At 35.1% G+C, this 21,270-nt stretch overlaps 2 protein-coding genes and 6 non-coding genes across 9 annotated transcripts; 7 read left to right on the forward strand and 1 right to left on the reverse strand.

Moving 5' to 3' along the window:
- Positions 1–7,113: 7,113 nt before the first annotated feature.
- LOC117336756 (NADH dehydrogenase [ubiquinone] flavoprotein 3, mitochondrial-like) lies at positions 7,114–10,310 on the reverse strand. The gene is made up of 3 exons (XM_033897389.1): positions 10,214–10,310; positions 7,918–8,008; positions 7,114–7,428 (listed from the first exon to the last, which is right to left on the reverse strand). Exons 1-3 carry the CDS (start codon positions 10,256–10,258, stop codon positions 7,265–7,267), a joined length of 300 nt encoding a protein of 99 aa, XP_033753280.1. The 5' UTR covers positions 10,259–10,310; the 3' UTR covers positions 7,114–7,264.
- Positions 10,311–12,620: 2,310 nt separating this feature from the next.
- On the forward strand, positions 12,621–20,582 carry LOC117336068 (40S ribosomal protein S11-like). Of its 2 annotated transcripts, none has more exons than XM_033896431.1 (4): positions 12,621–12,735; positions 16,821–16,949; positions 19,747–19,952; positions 20,423–20,577. In XM_033896431.1, exons 1-4 carry the CDS (start codon positions 12,724–12,726, stop codon positions 20,544–20,546), a joined length of 471 nt encoding a protein of 156 aa, XP_033752322.1. In that variant the 5' UTR covers positions 12,621–12,723; the 3' UTR covers positions 20,547–20,577. The 2 variants fall into 2 exon arrangements, with proteins under 2 accessions (XP_033752322.1, XP_033752320.1); XM_033896429.1 differs by lacking the exon at positions 12,621–12,735 and adding an exon at positions 14,858–14,905 and having other exon boundaries at positions 16,746–16,949; positions 20,423–20,582.
- On the forward strand, positions 13,371–13,449 carry LOC117336973. The gene has a single exon (XR_004534734.1). It is a non-coding gene; the product is annotated as a small nucleolar RNA SNORD35 (small nucleolar RNA).
- Positions 13,903–13,981, forward strand: LOC117336970. The gene has a single exon (XR_004534731.1). It is a non-coding gene; the product is annotated as a small nucleolar RNA SNORD35 (small nucleolar RNA).
- On the forward strand, positions 16,982–17,060 carry LOC117336972. The gene has a single exon (XR_004534733.1). It is a non-coding gene; the product is annotated as a small nucleolar RNA SNORD35 (small nucleolar RNA).
- LOC117336975 lies at positions 18,337–18,415 on the forward strand. The gene has a single exon (XR_004534736.1). It is a non-coding gene; the product is annotated as a small nucleolar RNA SNORD35 (small nucleolar RNA).
- Positions 18,778–18,856, forward strand: LOC117336974. Its single transcript, XR_004534735.1, has one exon. It is a non-coding gene; the product is annotated as a small nucleolar RNA SNORD35 (small nucleolar RNA).
- Positions 19,302–19,380, forward strand: LOC117336971. The gene has a single exon (XR_004534732.1). It is a non-coding gene; the product is annotated as a small nucleolar RNA SNORD35 (small nucleolar RNA).
- Positions 20,583–21,270: the final 688 nt, after the last annotated feature.

Raw genomic sequence — 21,270 nt, forward strand, 5'->3', positions numbered from 1 at the left:
AAAAGAACTAACTTTATGCCCAGATTAACAACGTTGATATTTACCAGATTTAAAGCTTCTCTATGTTTTTGCTTATAGATATACATGTAAAACTTTATCAAGCTAATCTTTATAACTTCTGGAATTATCTTCATTTAATTTCTGTCAAACCTGCTCAGTTACGCCAACAATTAAAAAAATACAGTTACAACCCCAGGTGATGAACAGACATGTTGGTTTTTTTTTTATCAAATGCCGAGAAGATTCACTGCCAATTCATGATGGTTTTTGTCTAAAAGGCCCGCATTGACTCTGTAAGTCGTAGATGATGTTGTGATTTTACCCAATCGTTTTGTTCGCATTCGCTGCAGCAACCCGTAGGTCTGATCAACCTCGGGCTTAGATGTATGGCTGTGATGGCCAGCCCACCATTCTTCAAAACAAACCAGTTTGCACATGCATGACATATTTACCGCAGCTCATTTAGAGAGTGGACCAATTAAAGGCAATGGAGATTCCTCGTAATCAATGGGTGGTTTCCGGGTTTTAATTGCAATTATGAAGAACTATAGTATTGATTTTCACATTATATCATCATTAGGGTATAAATTCTATCATTCAACATATGTCATAATTCATATGTTTTGAAAGCATAGAGAGCAGTGTTTGTGAGATGACTCATTATTATGTAGCCAGAGGTTGAGGTTTCCTTGTAGGCAAGGGAGCAGGGTACTTTCAGATAAACCTTTGAAATTGTTGTTTTCATACAGGAGTCTTTGGTGCAGAAGAGCAATGTCAAAAATACACCTCTCCCCCATCCCCAGGATCTTTAAAATCCTTCTTATTTTGCGTAGGTATTTTAAATTTGATCTAATTAAAGCATTTGGAAAGGTAATATTGACTCATGATAAGTGGAGGGTGTGACTACCTCATGGGTTCAAGAATTTGGTTTGGAGCACCCTTGGTCTGTACTGAGGTATATTATCTCTTTTACTTTACAGATTGTGCAGCACGAGTCAAAAAGTTGTCTTCCTTCGTCATTTGTGTTGCTAAGTTATATATCTATTTAATAGCACAATGTATCATATACACTATGTGTTGGTGATCCGAAGATATAGATTTGAATTTCCTGTCGTAATTGTACCGAGAGAAATATATAATATATGTACAATTCGTATCCAGGTATTCATATCGTCTTATAGACGACTTCCACAATGATCATGTCAGGGTATCGGGCCGACCATCACTGCGCCATTGAAACGTTCTTTTTTAAGAACGCCGATGTGGCGCAGCGGTATAGGCTGCGGGTATTTCTGGCTAGGCGATTGGGTGCCGTAGATTGTGAGTTCGAGGCCCGGTCAGGGCACGAGTCAAAAAGTTGTCTTCCTTCGTCATTTGTGTTGCTAAGTTATATATCTATTTAATAGCACAATGTATCATATACACTATGTGTTGGTGATCCGAAGATATAGATTTGAATTTCCTGTCGTAATTGTACCGAGAGAAATATATAAATACTGGATGTATATATCTGCATATATAAATAACATATACAGTGTATATATTTGTAAATTGTTACATATTATTTATAATTCAAATGACAACGATTTTACAACCGTAGCTTCATGTTGTCTGTTGCAGAAAGTGTTTTTTAAGCACTTAAAGCAAGGACATTTAGACCAAGGCATGTGCCTATATTAACCTTACCTGGAGAAAGTAATTTATTTTATAGAACGGGATTAGTATTGTTTAACATCCTTTCAACATCTAAGGTCATTTAAGGATGATTATAGAACAGAATTAAATATGAACTGCCTGACAAGGAAGGGTACTCCTTTATAATGAATACCCTTCAAACATTACATTGTGCAAAGAATGTTTTTGGTAAGTCTTTGTTTTTACATGTACTTTATTCCAATTTAACTATGCCTGTTGGATTTGTTCTCAAAATTATATGTGATGGGGGATGTTATTTCTGAATTGATCGAGTGCTGTGTGGTGTATATAACAATTTAAATTCACCAATAAGTTTCATTATGAATTTAGATATTGAAATTAGTCCATGTATTTCAAGAAAATGGAGTGATTTGTATATTGTAGTACCTTATCTATCCTGTATTAAGCCCTCAAGTACCCAGTATCAATTTTTGTTCAACACAAAAGTAATAATCAAGAGGCCCACTGGTATTCTGTGCTGAATAGCTATCATTTTTGTTAAAATGACTGCCTTGACCTTCCTTGAATGTCACAGGGGTCAAATGTATTAAAATCTTTTCAACATCTTCTCATGGTCACGATATTACTCTAGTAGCAACAGCTTCTCAATAAGCAAGAGGCCCAGAGTCAGGGCTAGTGGTATTCTGTGATGAAGGGTTATCTAGTTTGTATGGATGACCTTAATCTACTTTCAAGGTCACAGGGAATGTGTTGTGATTTTCTTGAAAGGTCAAAACATTTTCCAAAAGCTTGCCGAGATGAAAGCCTACAATTTTTTTCATTTTTTCTAAAAAGATGAAATGAGCTAATTTCTTAAATCATTCATTCTTAAATGTCACAGGGTTATGTTACAAAATGTATATGACATATACCTTTTACTGAAAGAAAGCTGAAATGTATTTTTACTGAAAGAAAGCTGAACTGTATTTTTTACTGAAAGAATTATGGCAATACAGACCCATTAGGGCACGATCTTGTCAGATAAATACTCCAGTATGGTATTTAAAAGATAAGATTACATGCAATTTCTCAAGGAAACCAAAGACCATATTTGGAAATTCCAATGTTACAAATGATATGTTGTGAATTACAGACATAGGTATTGTTGTGGTGTTAGTTTGTTGCTGTAATGTAAGTCCTGTTTGATGATGGTGTGGCAGTAGTTAAATCGACTTTTAACATCCTTTATAACAATACCATAATTAGGTCTTGTTTTACTGTATCATTGTGTGTTGTACATTAAATCTTTCATCAGTTGTATTTTGCAGAACTTGGAAAGGCATGGGTAAACGTTTTCAGTATTTATTATTGATATTTTGTAAACATTTTCCTCCCATATATATGTCTGTTAAATTTTGGCAAAAAACAGCTATTTCAGTATTTCAAGAATCACTTTCTGCAATGATCAGATCCAATATTCACTTTGTTGGCGATTCATGGCTGAAATTTTGTACAGTTAGAGCTGAAGTATATAAATGAAAACTTAACATTGTGGTCCGGGTGGCTGAACTTTACTACAAGAATTACCATAATTACATGTATAAGTGTTGCCTGTCCCGCTTTGTCAATATCATAAGCATTTTACATGGGTACTTCAGGATAAGTTTAAAGAGATTAATGAAATTGAAGGTGCATATCTTGAAGTGCTAGATAGACAGAAATTATTGATTTGTATATGCAGCATGTATTATAAACATATCTGTAGGCTCTCCTACCTATGATACATCTATATCTATGACTCAAGGTTTGGTTGGTCTAGCTTTTTACTTAGTCAGAAACAGATTCAAACTTAGTCAGAAACAGATTCAAAATCTTATCGTTGATTTTTTTACCCAAAAAAATACAGAAACAGATTCAAAATCTTAACCTTGACTTTCTTTCCCAAAAAAATACAAAAATCTTAAAGGTTCTACTACCCATGCTACAACTATGATTGAGGTTTTGATAGTCTAGCTTTGTCGGAAACAGAGCTAATCGCAAAAAAGCAATGCCTATGTGCCACCATTCCGACATCCGTCATTGGCGGCACAAAAATAGCAGAAATCAGAAATGAATCTGTATAGGTGAGGTGGCTGTTTAAATTAGGTGTACCAGTACTCCAATTACATATTATATGTAATATTAAAAAATTAGGGCAGCTTATAGTAAAGTTTAGTTATAACATTCATCCAAAGGCTTGCAATCATTTTGTTGTGCCTATGAAAACTTGAAATGGATTGATGCAGTTTTTGTACAAATGAGTTTATCAGATTTCATTTTAGGAAGAAATCATTGAGAACATATTTATTTCATGGAAACCGAGTTGCGTCTGAATTCCATGGACAACATGGCTGGGAATGTTTATAATCTATACAAATTCACATATTTTTGCAATGCTGTTTTAGTAGCGTTGATGTAGCAACAGTAAGTATCAGGGTTGTCATAATTAAAGAATGGATGGAAATCATTCAAAGGAAATTTTGTGAAAATAAATTGTAGTTGTTTCACTCCTGTTGAAATGTCTCATGAAAGCTATGTCTGTATTGACAGAATGTCAAGAACTTAAGAAAATATTATTCAATACAATATGTAAATGAGGTTGCATAGGAAAGCACATGTTGACGTCTTACAGAACAATCGTACATTCCGTACACAATAGAAAAAATAATAATGATAATTTTCAAACAAATATTTGTGTACACAGTGAGGTAGTGAGGTGTAATGTACATGTATCAGAGCAAGATTTTATGAGACTGCTATAATGATATGACTTCAATTTCTAATTTAAAAAGTTTATACACTTCACGACTTACTTTGGACTGGTTACCGTATTAAAAAATGCTTAAAATTGTTTTTAATTATTAAATATAAGGTAACAAATTTAATTTTATATCAATGATAAATGTTTTATTTCCTTCTAGGGAATGAAATAAGTGATCATGAATAGTTTTTTTTATAACTTAAAATACACACGATACATAAGGTGAAGTAATTTCTATTATCTCTTTTTCAAACGTTAATGAAAAAGCTTTTTCTCAGTATCACAATACATTCTTTATTTCATTGGACAATATGTATTAAGATATTTTTTTTAATAGAATTTCAGATACCTGGTATATAAATAGTTAACATTTGACCATGTGTAGGTGTGTCTCCATTCCCTCCAAATGTCCCACATACACCACATGCATCATACATTGCAGTGTTGGGGGAATATTAAGAGAATAATTTCTTGGCACTAGAAAAGAAAAAATAACCTCAAAATTTGTTCATTATTTTGAAGATGTGGAGTTTAGTACTTTAAATGAGAGCTTCCTTTGACTAATATGCTTCAGTATATCAAAAGTAGGAACAGGGATAATATTTAGTGTGCAATCATTATATACATTGAAAAGACTGGTACATAGAGTATGTGATCCTAATTCTTACCTATATGTAGAATTATAGAGCTAGTTCATTATTCAGATATATTTATCATTCAGTAGTTCAACTTTTGACATCAATCATTCGTGCCTTGACTCTTTCTACGAGACTTTTAAGCATGATTCCAACGATTCATTAAAAGTCAATGATGTCATTGTTTTGTCATTAGTGTATTCAGTAGTACTGAAAGAGTTATAGCACACAATAGGTTTGGATCAAACCTTGCCCCCCTCCCCCCCCCCCCCCCCCCCCCACCTCAAAAAGTAGACTGAAATATTTTACTACAAGTACATTATGGCTGTGCCCTGAAGTTGTACATGTTTGGACAGTGCCCTAAACTATGCCTGTGATGTTTTATCAATAAATATTAAAATATTCTACTTGGAAAATGGAGAGTAAAATGTTCTAGATTAACAATGTGTTGAATATTTTAAATATTTAAAAGTATTTACTATCCCTGTTGAAGTTTGTATATCCATTATTTTATCAAGGTTACTACAGTTGTACATCATCACAAGTTTTTAATGTGCATACAACACCAGTGATATTAAATATGCAGTTGAAAACTGCACAAGCCTGTATTGTTGTGTTTTCGTTTTTTTTTTACCTTACTTTTGTCATATAGGGAGATTTCTCTCCCAACTGTAAAAAGATTGAGGTTTTGGTATGGAGATATGCTTTGCAAGTGTAATAGAAGACCAGGACTTGAACCCAGGACCTCTGCGCTCTGGACGAACAATCTGAACTATTTGAGCTGCCTTAATTACAACCGTGTTAAGCTCAGTCAAGTTCCATTAGTATTTTTTCTCTCTTAAGAATAAGTACATGTATAATGGATGTTTTATTTTCAACAAATTAAGTAACATCATTACTTAATGCACCATAACTATGATAAAAATTTAATAACATCAATTTTGTTTCATGTTTTGTGCACGTTAATGAGGATAAGTGGTTTACAATTATTACAACAGTACTCTTGTGTGATGTAGACAGTGATTTTCAGCTTGCAGGGATGAAGTCAAGGGGAGCTATTGCTTTACTCACAGTGTCGTCCTTAGACAACTATACTAACAAGGATACAGCTTGATATTTGATGTGTGTTCCTTGCGACACGACCTATCCATTGGTACTACATTTGCGGGTCTTGACCATGACCTTTGACCTACTTTTAAAGCATTTTTAACATTGGCCACAGTAGATCAACTGAACAAGATACCCGTAAGGCTTTCATATTTTAAATTTGTGTTCCTTGTTCCAAGACCTTTCTATTGCTTCTACATTTGCAAACCTGCTAACCTTCACCTCGAGAGCAATTTGCCAAATTTTGTTAGGGGAACTGCTCATGATCAGCGAGGTCCGCTTACTCCAAATTGAAATCTTCCTATTTTTCCTGTTTGGCAATTGAGAAAAATTTTACACCATCTACCTTTTGGATTTTTGACCAAATTAATAAGATTTCTTGTTGCCACCTTGCAGACAGGCACACAGTAGAAATGTGCTGATATGTCAACAATAAAACACCAGCTAACTTTCCAATTCTAGCCCTACCTTCAGTGTTTGTGTGCTACCTCCCCCTACAAACAAGAGCTGAATTTCAGGAAAGCACAAGTCAGAACTTGGAAATTGGGTGTTGGACAAGGACAACTAAAAGGTACTCTGCATTCCACAAATGTAGTTGAGCTTATTCCCTTTCCGAACCAGTTCTGTCCACATTATTTCTGATTACATTTTTAAGAAATAATCTTTCACTGAATGCCAGTTTCGTTTGGATCTGGCTCCTGCATTGAATACCATCTCTATTACTATCAGATCCTATATATATTCCTACCTCGTTACCTGTAATTCAGTAGGATCATTACACTACAAGATATCCTGAGTTTCAGTTTTAACGGTCTGAAATTAATTTTAACTTCAATATATGCAGAATCCTTGAGTTGTTTAGAGTTTAATTTGTAGCGAGGTTTAATTGTATTTATAATAGGCAGTAATTATATATAAGGAAACAAAACCATTTCATCATATTTCTAACATTTTTAATATATAACGACCAATACATTAATTTACAGAAATACTCCTTAAAGTAATTAACCACATAGAATTCATTTCGTAGCACACATTCACATTTCACTGTGTCCATCAATCTAGTGTCTTATTAACACAGACTGTATCATAAATCGAGCTCAAATTTTACTTTGTTTGATGGTTGTTTGAGGCGTAATTGATCCATTTCACCCTCAATGTCGTAGAATGACATTTCATTATAGTGGTGGACTTGTTCTGCTTGGTATTTGGTGTTGTCAGTCTGATCAAGGAGTGGTTCTGGGCCTGTTGCTGCAAAGTATCAGATATTTCATGTCATTAACATAGTTCATGTTTTATTTGTAAACCATATTTATCTTCATATAAGCCCCTCCCTTAGTGTTAAAGTTTACAACCCTATTTACGGTAAATTTTACCCTTAAATAAGCCCCATCCTCTAGTGTAAAATTTATTATTAAAGTTTGGGGAGGGTTCATTTGTAAACCACTTTTATATTAGCCGACTATCTTAAAGTGATGATTCTGCAAAAATTAAAAGGAGGGATTACTCATTAATTGCAGATAAAAATATGGTATGTTTGTAAGAATAATAATCGGAGGGAGATTTCAATAAATAAAGGATATTGAATGATTATCTCGAAAAATGATATAGATACATTAAAGAGTCTGTGTTGAGAGTAACAAGAATAGCACTTAAAGAAAATCTTGCACAAGTGCAACTGGTCAAATGCCAGAAGAAATCCTGAATCCTGACCACAGCAAACTAAAGTAGTGTATTTACCTGCTGGTGATTTAGCCTCTTGTGGAGGCTTTTGGGAAGTTGGTGGAGTGGATGATGCTGTTCCTTCATTTCTCCAGAATACTGAAGGAATCTGCAAAAATAACAACCAAATATAGCTTGCATATTAAATATTGAAAACAACTGTGCAAATTGCAATACTGTTGTTGTCCCAAAAATAACACAAAGTCAGGATTATGTCGGGATCATCCCTAGGTTTTATCTAAATTTAATAGATGTGTATTCTTGTTATACAATTTTGTATTAATAAAATGGCCACTGCAGCATCTATCTTGGAAATTTGGACCAGTTTGAAAAATAACAACACATGATCAGGACCATCTAATTAAAGCTTTCTAGCAAGTTTTATTTTGATTCCATAAAATGGAACTAAACATTTTTTTTCTTTTTAAAAATTAAATGGCAACCATCATGGCAATCTCGGATTTTTAATTGACCTGGAAATTAACAACCTTGGTCAGGAACATATCGGGAACATTCCTTGCAAAATTTAGCTAAATTCTTATGTTGGAACTGAAGAAAAAGTTGAAAATAATGTTTTTCAAGATTGAGGCCATAGTGATGTGGCCATCTTGGATTTAAAGTGACCCAATAATTAACAGCTCTTGGTCAGGACCATCTCAGGATTGTTTCAGGCAAGTCTGAGCTAAATTCCATTGGCAGAACTTGAGAAGTTTAAAACCTATTTTTCAAGATGGTATTGTTTTAGGAAAATCATGATGCGATTGCTAAGTAGTGGTACAAAATGGCTGTACATTAAAACACGTTTAGTACAAACACGCTTATAGTGATTTTATGGATATTACAAACTGATTCTGATTCCCCAGCTATTCTCCCTCTTACTTCTATGTAATTCTATTATTGCGAATTTCACATAGCGAAATACATTGTATTGCCTATTACGAACCAATTTAGCGACCCCTCCGCCTGAAATTCCGTGTTATTTCAACAATTCTTAGATGTCTCCGTGTTTACACAGTACTAAAATGTTTCGCAATGGCTTTATCATCAAGCGACTGAGAGCTAGTGAAAACAACGCTGCCGGGGTCAAGGTCACAGCGACCAATTTCGTCAGTAATACTACGGAGATGACTGATGCAGATGTTGTAAAAGGCGTTGTGAACGTTTCGGACAGTGAAGACGAGGAGAAAACAGCTAGAGACAGAGGAGGAACATTCCGTAATCAGTGGTGCTTCAACGAGTGATTATTTACACGAAACAAGCCGTTTTCGCCAGTCTCAAAATGATACCTCAGATGTTTTTAGTACTTTGTACACACTTGCCTCACACGAAAAGTTTCATCAGAAATAAAAGTTATAACTGACTTAAAATAATTGCATCACTTTTAATTTGTACTTGTTTGTTTGTATTTTAATTTGAATATTTTCATACAGCGAATTTTTTAGAAAAAACAACAACTCATAATACACATATTATACGAACTATCAATATAACGAACTGATTCAGTTGGTCCCCTGGGATTCGCTATAACCGTGTTTTACTGTATACACGTACGTAGTAAGTCAAGTGGCAAGTTGACAAGGCCAAAAAATAACAGATTGTTGACTAATATTAAAGCTTCCTTTCCTCTAGATCTGTTCCCTATCAATTGAATTTCAGACTAACCTGGAAAATAACAACACTTGGTCTCAGGATCAACTACAAAGGCAAGTTTGTAATAATTCATCACACAGGTTGAACTTTAGATGAAGTTTGAAAAGTTTACCAATTATTAAGGTAGGAAACGTACCCCTAGCCTCGTATATATAGCTTTCATACACAGTTTGACTTTGACAGTGTCCTGTGAAGCATTCGCACACACTGAAATTCTTTAAATGAGCTTTTTCCGAAGTCTTTTTTTCTTTATAATATATACCTGTCACTAAGAACACTGGCAAAAAAATGACACAATCAAGTGATCTAAAAGCAATGGATGGGAGGCAACTCATATTGAAATTACAGTTAGTGAAGATCCTGATGTGTATGTTTACAAGCCCTGCAATTCGTTGAATGATATTTTTTCTATTAAATTTTCTGCAACATTCAGCTGATATCCTCATATAACAGCTTACGAAAGTTCCCGTCGATCGGAAGAGCAAATATTTTTGATGTCCCGTCATTTGGCGTCAAGGGCAAACTAACTGGGTCGCTTAATGCGATTTTTAAAGTTATTCTGTAACCGTTTCAAACAATTACTAAAAGTTCGCAAAAGTAAGATAGAGAGGGAGCTTTCTGGCATCAGAAATACATGTTCGTCCATTCAAAGCAGAATACATACCCGAATCATCTGTTTAGAGACGAGTCGTCGAGAAATGGTCGCCATCTTGCTTTGACGGTTGTTATAAATTTCTCATTTTAAATATAATGGAAAGAACATTGCACAGCATTAAAGATGCACACACCTCATATTCTCGCTTAAAAGAACATTGCTACAGTTTTTTTTCAGTGGTTAAATACATGTATTGGTGATTGGAAATAACCATTGAATCATTCAAGGATAACATACACTGCCAGGTGTACTGGAAGGGTAATTAACTTCTGAGTCAGCTCATAGTATTAAACAAAATATCAAGATGAACCATATATCGAAACCTTGTGATGCTTTGTATGTGATATATATCAAGAAAGCTGTGCCAATGTTACAAACTTACCCCTAAATATATGATAATCAACTGCAATATTTACGTATCGCAGCTTTTGAAGTTTCAGCGTTACTAACACGAAATGTAAGTTCTTAAATGGGACAATGAAATTATAACATTTTTCAGTGGAGATCGAGGTATGCGGCTGACATCAGAGCGACTCGGTGTTGCCAACTTCAAGCTCATGAGGATATATAATACGAGTTATATGGCCAATGTATTTCTTGTTATAAAAATGGGTTTATGTCGGGTCATAAATGAGTAACATATACAGTTTCGGGTCAAAAGTCTTTCCGCACAACATAATATTTCTACTATCTTTGGATTTTCAACTTTTTCAATCACTTGCCCTGCTTCATCCATGGTTGTATCTTATTGATTTTTTTTATCGTACACAAACGTTTTACGTGAGCACGTAAAGGGGGGGGGGGGGGGGGGGGGGGGGGGAATGTCAGCCTACATAAACAAATATTTTTCATGTCACCTCTGTTCCGCCGTAGACCTCCGAAGTGTAGATAGCATATTAAGTCTAGTTTAGTTTGAAAATATTTGTATTATCAAAACATCATAAACAAGGATAATAAGGATTGAGCGATTTTTTCCAACTTAGTAACGCCCTCTCCCCAAAATATCATGTTATATAAAGAAAAAGAAAAAAAACAGCAGTGAAGTTATATTATCCAATACAGTACATGTATATTATAATAAAAACAGAGTGAAGAAAAGAAAAGAAGGAAGAGAAAGTGAAATGATATGTAGGAGCATTTCCTTAATTTTTATATATATATATCAGAGACCTATATACTATATAGGTCTCTGTATATATGTATGTATACATGTAAGTGTTTGAAGCAGTAATAGATTAACAGCACTAGCGGATCAAGAACATGGTTTTGTCATATTTCTTGAGGATATCTCTGCGGCTGCCTAAACAAGAAGAAAAAAATGAAAAATCTAATGTATGCTCGCGATGATACCATGTTGTGATTGTGTCATTTGTTGATAGATCTAAAAACATATATATATAATTGGGAAATGGCTTCATATAAGTTTGAAAGCCTTTGCCCAATCCTTTTGTATATACTCATGCAAATAAAACATGTTTTAATCAAATCGAAAAATAATATGGCCGAAAGTTGAAGCTTAATATATATAAATGGTCACGCACGCGTAACACACTGCGATCTCCGATTTCTGATCCGTTAGCGGGAAAAAAAAATGTTTTAAAAGTCTTTTATTTTTGTTTTAGTCCATGTTGACTTTATAAATATGGTGTATTAACGAAAAGTCAATAACTTTCTCTACACGAGCAACTTACAAACTTTCGATATTATTATCGCACGTGAAAGTCACGTCAGATATAACTTTGAATGCATCGATGAATTCGTGCAACTTACTCACTAGAAGGAATTAATCCTCTATAAAACGATCCCGAATGATTGCAAATTTGCCCCCTACCAGGGCGCTACCTTGGCGGCCCCCGGACCCCTCGCCAAAAAAGAAAAAAGCTCGGGCCTACGGCGCTCGCATTATCGCTAAATGACTGCCCCCCCCCCCCCTTTTCGCAAATCCTGAACAGTATCTGTCTGATTGGGAAAACTGTTCCGTATTCAAGAAGCCCTTCGATCTACACCCAGACATGTACAGATCACCGGATACACAATTCATTATATAAACATATTATATCAGAAACGTAAATGCATCACATTATGACATATACGTCTCTGATTATTTTAAGTAAACAGACGAACTAATTACACATTTGAAACATATTCACAGCCAATGAATATAAAAGAAACACACTAGGCGCCTAATGACAAGATCCGACTTTAATTTTACTGTCTGCTGTTAATAGTCTTACCAAAATGTTATTTTCCAAGTTATGCGGTGACATCTTTAATATTACATTCCCACCGAAATCAGTTTTCGCTGATCGCGTTTAAAATAATTAATACTTTTAACAAGATAGATTTTCATGCTTGTGTGTTATGATATTGTTAGATATTTTATTTAATCATTAATCTTGACATCAACCCGAAAATAGTTTCCTCCTTTCAAACGATGATTTCGTTTCGTTTTTTCTTAACACAACCTTGCCCTGTAACCGGAAGTGTGTAGACCCCGTTCGGTCTCTTACACGACCAACATGGCGGAACAGGTACATAGCCATGTGGGGAGAGGAGAAATATAGCATTTCTCATTGAAATAGAATCTTATGGTTACCAGATCAATGTAGTTTTAGGAAATAAGCTCTTAAATTGTCTTATTAAATATATAATAAAGTAATTACTTCATTGGTAATAACCAATTTAATCCTAGCTGGCATGTTCCTTATTTCATCACAGCACAGGGGCACGTTCCTCTGTGCCCAGTGCGAGAAATTCGTATGCTGTGCATCGGGGTCATAATAGAATCAGGCCTTGACACTTACATAACCGTTCTCATATTGTAATTCGCTTTCAGTGCTCGGATGCAAATATTAATCGTCAGACAAATGATATTTTGAACAATAGCTGTATTTTGGGCTATTGTTAATATTGCAGATTTCAGAAATAAAACCATAGTAATAATCTAGAAAGATTACCAAACCATATTGCCATGCATTCATAAATCTAAATTTATGCAAATATGAGAAAATGCAGTTTGGGCGAGTTCTCATAACAAAATAAGATATATATTGACTTTTCCTTTAACCTATATTCTGTAGTATATTGATGTCGGTTTTGGGTGTACACTACTACATAAGAGTCCGTCCTACCCAAAAAATATCATGCATGGTGCATTGATTCCAGTCACAGATGATGTTTTTATCACGATGGTCTACTGAAATCATTGATGACACTGCCTCATGGCACTTCTCTGATGTGACATTACTCATTTACCGATTGACTTAGAAGTTCATGATTGACACCTCCATAATAACGTAAATTGTCTACAATTGTTGAAAAAGGTTTTATACATGTAGTTTCGGTCTATAATTTTATAACTTGCAACCAGTAAAGTGTTTGTTTGCTGTTTCGATGACAAGTATTTGTACTCGTATCACCTTTATATCAAACCATGCGTTTTTCTGGCGGTGCTCAATAAATATTGAAACCTTTACATCTTTTTCTACATGCACTGGTACACCTACATTATCATTGGTTCAAAATGACATGGTACTGACTAAGTGCAGTAAAAATGTACATTAATAACCATACTACTCAATCAGAAAAAAGAAATGTATAAAAAAAATTCATTCATAGCTATCTTCTACCAAACAAAACAAAGCAATGTCTGATAAAATGTAATTATAGTGTTCACAGATTGTAAACATTTTGTATGTCACAGATGATGTTTTTATCACGATGGTCTACTGAAATCATTGATGACACTGCCTCATGGCATTTGACTGATGTGACAAACATTGATTTAAAAAAAGTAGTTTTGTTCTATAACTCGCAACCAGAAAAGTGTTTGTTTATCACCATGGTCTACTGAAATCATTGATGACACTGCCTTCTTCAGGCATTTGACTGATGTGACTCACTAATATCACAGAAATAGTTTTCAACATTTAACAGAAATTTAAAAAAGAAAAGAAAATGTCCGTTAGACAGGTGTAAAAGTAGAGGAAAAAATCAGGATTAGAGCAGAATTTGAATCACTGAAATCTGAACCATAGGCAGACATTAATTCAGTTATATCTTAAGACTGACACAGTGATACTTTTATTATTTAATCTAAATTCGTATTTTCATGTGTCATTTTCATGTTGTGTTGAGCTATGAGCCCTGCTCTAAAAAATTCAATGTTTCCAGAATATCTATACGAGTCGCAACAAAATTTTGTGAGTCCTTGCAATTGACCCAGGACTGGCATGTAGAAATATCACTGCTAGTCACTTTCCGATGTTTCAGCAGATATGAAAACACACTTTAAACATTAAAATTCTTGGTAATGGCCTTACCTAGTTGTTAATCTGAGTATAATATGGAGTTATTTGTGCCAAATTATTGTGAAAGACCTCCAATTATCACAAGACTATCATAGTTTTCACTTGTATGCTAAAAGAGCATTTCAGAATATGTTTATTAAATAAATCATTAATTTTTCCGACATTTTTACCCCATACTTGTTGGGCTAGCGGATTTTTGGTGACTTATTATACTGGCCCTAGACTAGTGGTTAGACATCTTTTTTTACACCTCTGCCATTTTACTCAGATTTAATTCAGTCTGTGTTCTGAAATGAAAAAGGACGTAAATTAGTTATTGTGAGAGAAAAAAACTACACAAAATTTCAACTGATCATAAATGAGCACACAATATATAGTGTGCTTGTATTTATTAGCCCACCATCATCAGATGGTGGGCTATTCAAATCGCCCTGCGTCCGTGGTCCGTGGTCCGTCCGTCCGTCCGTCCGTCCCTCCGTCCGTCCGTCCGTCCCTCCGTCCGTAAACAATTCTTGTTATCGCTATTTCTCAGAAAGTACTGAAGGGATATTTCTGAAATTTCAGATGTAGGTTCCCCTTGGTGCCTAGTTATGCATATTGCATTTTGAGACCAATCGGAAAACAACATGGCCGACAGGCAGCCATCTTGGATTTTGACAATTGAAGTTTGTTATCGCTATTTCTGAGAAAGTGCTGAAGGGATCTTTCTCAAATTTCATATGAAGGTTCCCCTTGGTGCCTAGTTATGCATATTGCGTTTTGAGACCAATCGGAAAACAAGATGGCCGACAGGCAGCCATCTTGGATTTTGACAATTGAAGTTTGTTATCGCTATTTCTGAGAAAGTACTGAAGGGATCTTTCTGAAATTTCATATGAAGGTTCCCCTTTGTGCCTAGTTATGCATATTGCGTTTTGAGACTAATTCGAAAACAACATGGCCGACAGGCAGCCATCTTGGATTTTGACAATTGAAGTTTGTTATCGCTATTTCTGAGAAAGTACTGAAGGGATCTTTCTCAAATTTCACATGTAGGTTCCCCTTGGTGCCTAGTTATGCATATTGCGATTTGAGACCAATCGGAAAACAACATGGCCGACAGGCAGCCATCTTGGATTTTGACAATTGAAGTTTGTTATCACTATTTCTGAGAAAGTACTGAATGGATCTTTCTGAAATTGCAGATGTAGGTTTTCCTTGGTGCCTAGTTATGCATATTGCTTTTTGAGACCAATCCGAAAACAACATGGCCGACAGGCAGCCATCTTGGATTTTGACAATTGAAGTTTGTTATCGCTATTTCTGAGAATGTACTGAATGGATCTTTCTGAAATTTCATATGTAGGTTTCCCTTGGTGCCTAGTTATGCATATTGCTTTTTGAGACTGATCGGAAAAAAATATGGCCGACAGGCAGCCATCTTGGATTTTGACAATTGAAGTTTGTTATCGCTATTTCTGAGAAAGTATTTAAGGGATCTTTCTCAAATTTCATATGTAAGTTTCCCTTGGTGCCTAGTTATGCATATTGCGTTTTGAGACCAATCTGAAAACAACATGGCCGACAGGCAGCCATCTTGGATTTTGACAATTGAAGTTTGTTATCACTATTTCTGCGAAAGTATTTAAGGGATCTTTCTCAAATTTCATATGTAAGTTTCCCTTGGTGCCTAGTTATGCATATTGCATTTTGAGACCAATCTGAAAACAACATGGCCGACAGGCAGCCATCTTGGATTTTGACAATTGAAGTTTGTTATCACTATTTCTGAGAAAGTACTGAAGGGATCTTTCTCAAATTTCATATGGAGGTTCCCCTTGGTGCCTCGTTATGCTTATTGCATTTTGAGATCAATTGGAAAACAATATGGCCGACAGACCGCCATCTTGGATTTTGACAATTGAAGTTTGTTATCTCTATTTCTCAAAGTACTGAATGGATCTTTCTCAAATTTCATAAGTAGGTTCCCCTTGGTCCCTTGTATTGCATTTTGGACAGTTGTGAAAACCAGTCTGTCTGTCCTGAAAACAACCTGGCAAACAAACAGCCATTATCGTTAAATCTCAAATTTCTTATATAGCTAGGATTCCCTTGTTTGAAAAGTACTGGAGGGATGTCTCAATTTGCACAGATTAGTAAAATGAAGGGAAAAGTAGAGAAAAGATCAATCTGACATGGAACCTATGAAGATCATTCAATGGTGGGCGCCAAGATCCCTCTGGGATCTCTTGTTTATACTGAATAAGAAAATTAATGTCAGAACCTACATACAAAATTTACTAATTCAAAGTTTTCTTTGTTCACAGACGGAAAGGTCATTCCAGAAACAGAACAATGTGTTCTTGAACAAGAAGCAGAGTATATTGTCAGGCAAAGGCAAAAAGAACCTGCGATATGTCAAGTCTATTGGTCTAGGATTCAAAACACCCCGAGAGGTAGGTATATACAGGGAACTCGTATCTCCTGTCACAGATGATGTTTTTATCACGATGGTCTTCTGAAATCATTGAGGAAACTGCCAAATGGCACTTGACTGATGTGACTGTAAAGTTAATCACAGAGTTTGCTAAATAGATATTAATATGATTTGATTTGCGATAGACTTTTAAGCATCACTGGTATTTTCTGGTGTATCCGTACACCAGCAATGTTTTGAAGTTTGACACAGCAATAAATTTATGATAGGTCACTGGTGGTGCATAACCTCTAACTTCCCTATGGCTATTTACCTGATGTTGGCGGTCACATTTTCAGAAATTCAGAATTTGATAACATTCTCCATTTTCACATAAATGTTAAACAACAAAATGTTAAAAGAATTCATCCTTGCCACCAGTTGAAGGCAAAATATTATTCTTTCATAAAAAATGCAGTAATAATTATTTTTTCCTCTTCCAACATGAAAGTGATGGATCTTCAGAACTCTCCACTGAAGGGATACAAAACATGTTATGTTGATATATAATTGGAACACACAGATCTACATAGGAAATAAAACTGATTTGCACATAGGAAATAAAACTGAATTGCTTTCCTTTCGTTACTAGCATTTTGTTTCGTACAAAAAAAACTAATTTGATTTTTGTATTGACAGAAATTGTCATGTTTGAAAGTAAGGTAAGATCAGCCATGGACTGAACCCAAGAGTTTATTTCATGATAAATTATTATTTAAATGCTATCTCGGAGCATTTAAATGGGATAATTAATACATAATCTGTAAGTACACACAGCATCCAGTAGATCCTAAAAGTATGTGTTTGACTCCCCAAAATGAAACATGACTCTTTGAGATTGAAGAGACATGTCTATTTGACATGGTTTGGCCCTGCAATTTTCAGGGAAATGGTTATTTGGCTTCTGAAATTGCTAAAAATCTAGGATCAACTGGATGCCTTGGTAGTACACATATTTTGCCATCAAGGTTTAAGCCGTAAATAAATTAAAGATATTATCGAAAGTCCTATTTCTGGCTGCCAATCAGGGCAAAATGCACATCAAAGAAATAGTGCTTGGGAAATAGGTCATAGTCGGCCCATGTAACATAGGTAATAAATCAGCAGACCAGTGGCCTCTTATGTTATAGGACAAGCATGTCAGGAAAGGTGATAAATCGTTATTATGTTCAGTTCTGTTATATATCTAAAATATTGTGATTCTTATTATTTAAGCATGCTTTAAGTCATACCAGGAAAAAAAAGGTCATACCGGCACTTGGGATATATATTCTTCAGCACTGAACGGACAGGAAACTAGTAGTCTTAATCTTGATGTAGATTGACTGAAAACAAATCGGACTTAATACTGAAAACATTTTGTATGTCACAGATGATGTTTTTATCACGATGGTCTACTGAAATCATTGATGACACTGCCTCATGGCACTTCTCTGATGTGACATTACTCCTTTACCAATTGATTTATTAGTTCATATGTTCATGATTGGGAAATATGAGGTTACAGTAGGCACATGACATCAGGTCATATTCTGTAGACCAGTTGCCTTTTGTTATTGAAGTAGCATGTCGGGAAAGGTGAAAGATCGTTAATGTTCAGACAGTTCTATTATTTCTGATAAAATATCTTGATTTGATTTTATGATATCCTAGCATGCTTTAATACATACCAGAAGAAAAAGTCATATATATATTCTTCAACACTGAATGGACAGGAGACTATTAGCTATATAGGATATATTGTAAATCTTGATGTAGATTGACTGGAAACATAACCGACTTTATAAAACTGGAAGCATTTTGTGTGTCACAGATGATGTTTTTATCACGATGGTCTACTGAAATCATTGATGACACTGCCTCATGGCACTTCTCTGATGTGACATTACTCATTTACCAATTGATTTAGAAGTTCATGATTGACACCTCCATAATTACTGAAATTGTCTACAATTGTTGAAAAAGGTTTTATACATGTAGTTTCGGTCTATAACTCACAACCAGAAAAGTGTTTGTTTGCTGTTTTGATGACAAGTATTTGTACTTGTATCACCTTTATATCAAACCATGCATTTTTTTCTGGCGGTGCTCAATAAATATTGAAACCTTTACATCTTTTTCTACATACACTGGTACACATACATTATCATTGGTTCAAAATGACATGGTACTGACTAAGTGCAGTAAAAATGTACATTAATAACCATACTTCTCAATCAAAAAAAGAAATGTATAAAAAAATTCATTCATAGCTATCTTCTACCAAACAAAACAAAGCAATGTCTGGTAAAATGTAATTATAGTGTTCACAGATTGTAAACATTTTGTATGTCACAGATGATGTTTTTATCACGATGGTCTACTGAAATCATTGATGACACTGCCTCATGGCATTTGACTGATGTGACAAACATTGATTTTAAAAAAGTTGAGCTGGATTCTGGAAGCCAAATCGATACTCTTTAGTCTCAGAATTAAAATCATCATATCAACTCCACCCCAAAATGTGAATTTGTGATGGAGGGTTTTTGTTCTTTCATTGGTTTGGGATAAGAGCTTTTTGCCTTATTGTCCCAGGGAAAAGAGGGAATGTTAACTGTGAAGAAAAGAATGAATACTCTCCATTATAACCATGCTCTCTTAGGTTTGTTTTCTTTAATAGCGAGATATATTCCCAATTGTCACGGAATTGAAGTTGTTGAATGAAGCTTATTATGGTATCCATTTCCTATTGTCTGTATTCGTTAAAATAATTCCATAATATCTTGTAATTACAGGCTTTTGATGGTACATACATCGACAAGAAGTGTCCTTTCACTGGCAACGTGAGCATCAGAGGACGAATTCTTACCGGGGTGGTCATGAAGTTGAAGATGCAGAGGACCATTGTTATCCGTAGGGATTATCTCCACTATGTGAAAAAGTACAACAGATTTGAGAAGCGTCACAAGAACATGTCTGTTCATATCAGCCCATGTTTCAGGTGAGCCAAAAACTTAATTAGAATGTGGTTAAAATAAACTCGTCTGATGCCCTGGATTTACAAGCATATTGGTTCAGGGATGGCGACTCTATGATGTTCTGGTATATAAAACATATTTACAGCACTAGAAATGCAATCTTGTGTTTGTTTTCATTCTGGCTGATATACAGATCTTACTTTTGGTTTAGATTATTAGAGGCATGATTGCATTGAATTATTATGACCTAAGCACTAATTTGATTGAAGTACTAGCAATGTGCAAAATGACAGACTGGTTGTCTATAGCTATTTGGGGTTTGGTATTCAGAAAATTTCTGGCAATATAATGTTGATACACTCCTGAAAGTATGGCCATGATGAGAAACTCCTGATAAAAACTGATAACAATAGAGTAATTTGTATTCTACATGATGTAGTCTATTTCCTCTACTTTTATTTTGATGTTTGTATGTTTGGTTGCTATGTTACAGGGATGTTACCCCGGGAGATGTGGTGACAGTTGGAGAGTGCCGCCCACTCAGCAAGACTGTGCGATACAATGTCCTGAAGGTCACCAAGGGGGCTGGCTCAAAGAAAGGCTTCTCCAAATTCTAAATGTACTGTCAATAAAAAAATTACAAAGAAACCAAAGATCCATGCTTATTTTTAGACATTTTTAGAGTCTGGCTCCTAGGGAGTGAAGTGGCTGGGCCCAAAAGGGAAATAAAGGTTGTAGTCCTTTACCTTCTTTATATCTGGATTACGGTCAGTTTTAGTCTAATTATAGCTCACTTGGCCTGATATAATATGCCTTGGCATGTCATCCATCTGGGATCAACTTTATAGCCAAACATCTGATGACGGTGGGCTGTTCAAGTGGTGCTTCTTCCATTGTCCGCCACAGAATTGATATTTGTGATGTAGGTTGAAGCCTGAACGAAGTCAGAAAAGTAACCTTGGCACATATTAAGGTCATAAAAATGACCTAAACCAGAGGCCTATGGTAATGTTTACTGAAGATTCCTGGGGTGAAGTCCAGCATAGTTGTTGGAAACAATCCTATCAACTTTTCATTCGCTGAAAAGAAAAGTGCTGTGATCAAAGCAGAGAATACCAGGTGAGCAATGCAGTCTCATTGGGCCTCTTGTATTCTAATATTATAGAAGAGTAACTCTGAAAATAAGGGGTGCTGGCCATTGGATATTTGGCAAAGGTAAAGACTTGCATATTTTTATAGCTTTCTTGTAAAGTAAGTACTATTCCAACTTTCTCTTGAATATGGCTATATTGTATGTATCACAGGGGCTTGGCACGATTTTCCAAATGATAGTCTATATAT

Source organism: Pecten maximus, chromosome 10 (assembly GCF_902652985.1).
Source record: "Pecten maximus chromosome 10, xPecMax1.1, whole genome shotgun sequence".
Classification (NCBI taxonomy): Eukaryota; Metazoa; Mollusca; class Bivalvia; order Pectinida; family Pectinidae; genus Pecten; species Pecten maximus.

Coding starts and splice junctions, on each gene's coding strand:
- LOC117336068 (XM_033896429.1), top strand. CDS start 14,873: ATGAGCACACAATATATAGTGTGCTTGTATTTA. Junction 14,906..16,745: donor ATATAGTGTGCTTGTATTTA/TTAGCCCACCAT, acceptor TGGGATCTCTTG/TTTATACTGAATAAGAAAAT. Junction 19,953..20,422: donor CATATCAGCCCATGTTTCAG/GTGAGCCAAAAA, acceptor GCTATGTTACAG/GGATGTTACCCCGGGAGATG.
- LOC117336756 (XM_033897389.1), bottom strand. CDS start 10,258: ATGGCGACCATTTCTCGACGACTCGTCTCTAAACAGATGATTCGG. Junction 8,009..10,213: donor TCTCTAAACAGATGATTCGG/GTATGTATTCTG, acceptor TTATTTTTGCAG/ATTCCTTCAGTATTCTGGAG. Junction 7,429..7,917: donor AGAGGCTAAATCACCAGCAG/GTAAATACACTA, acceptor GATACTTTGCAG/CAACAGGCCCAGAACCACTC.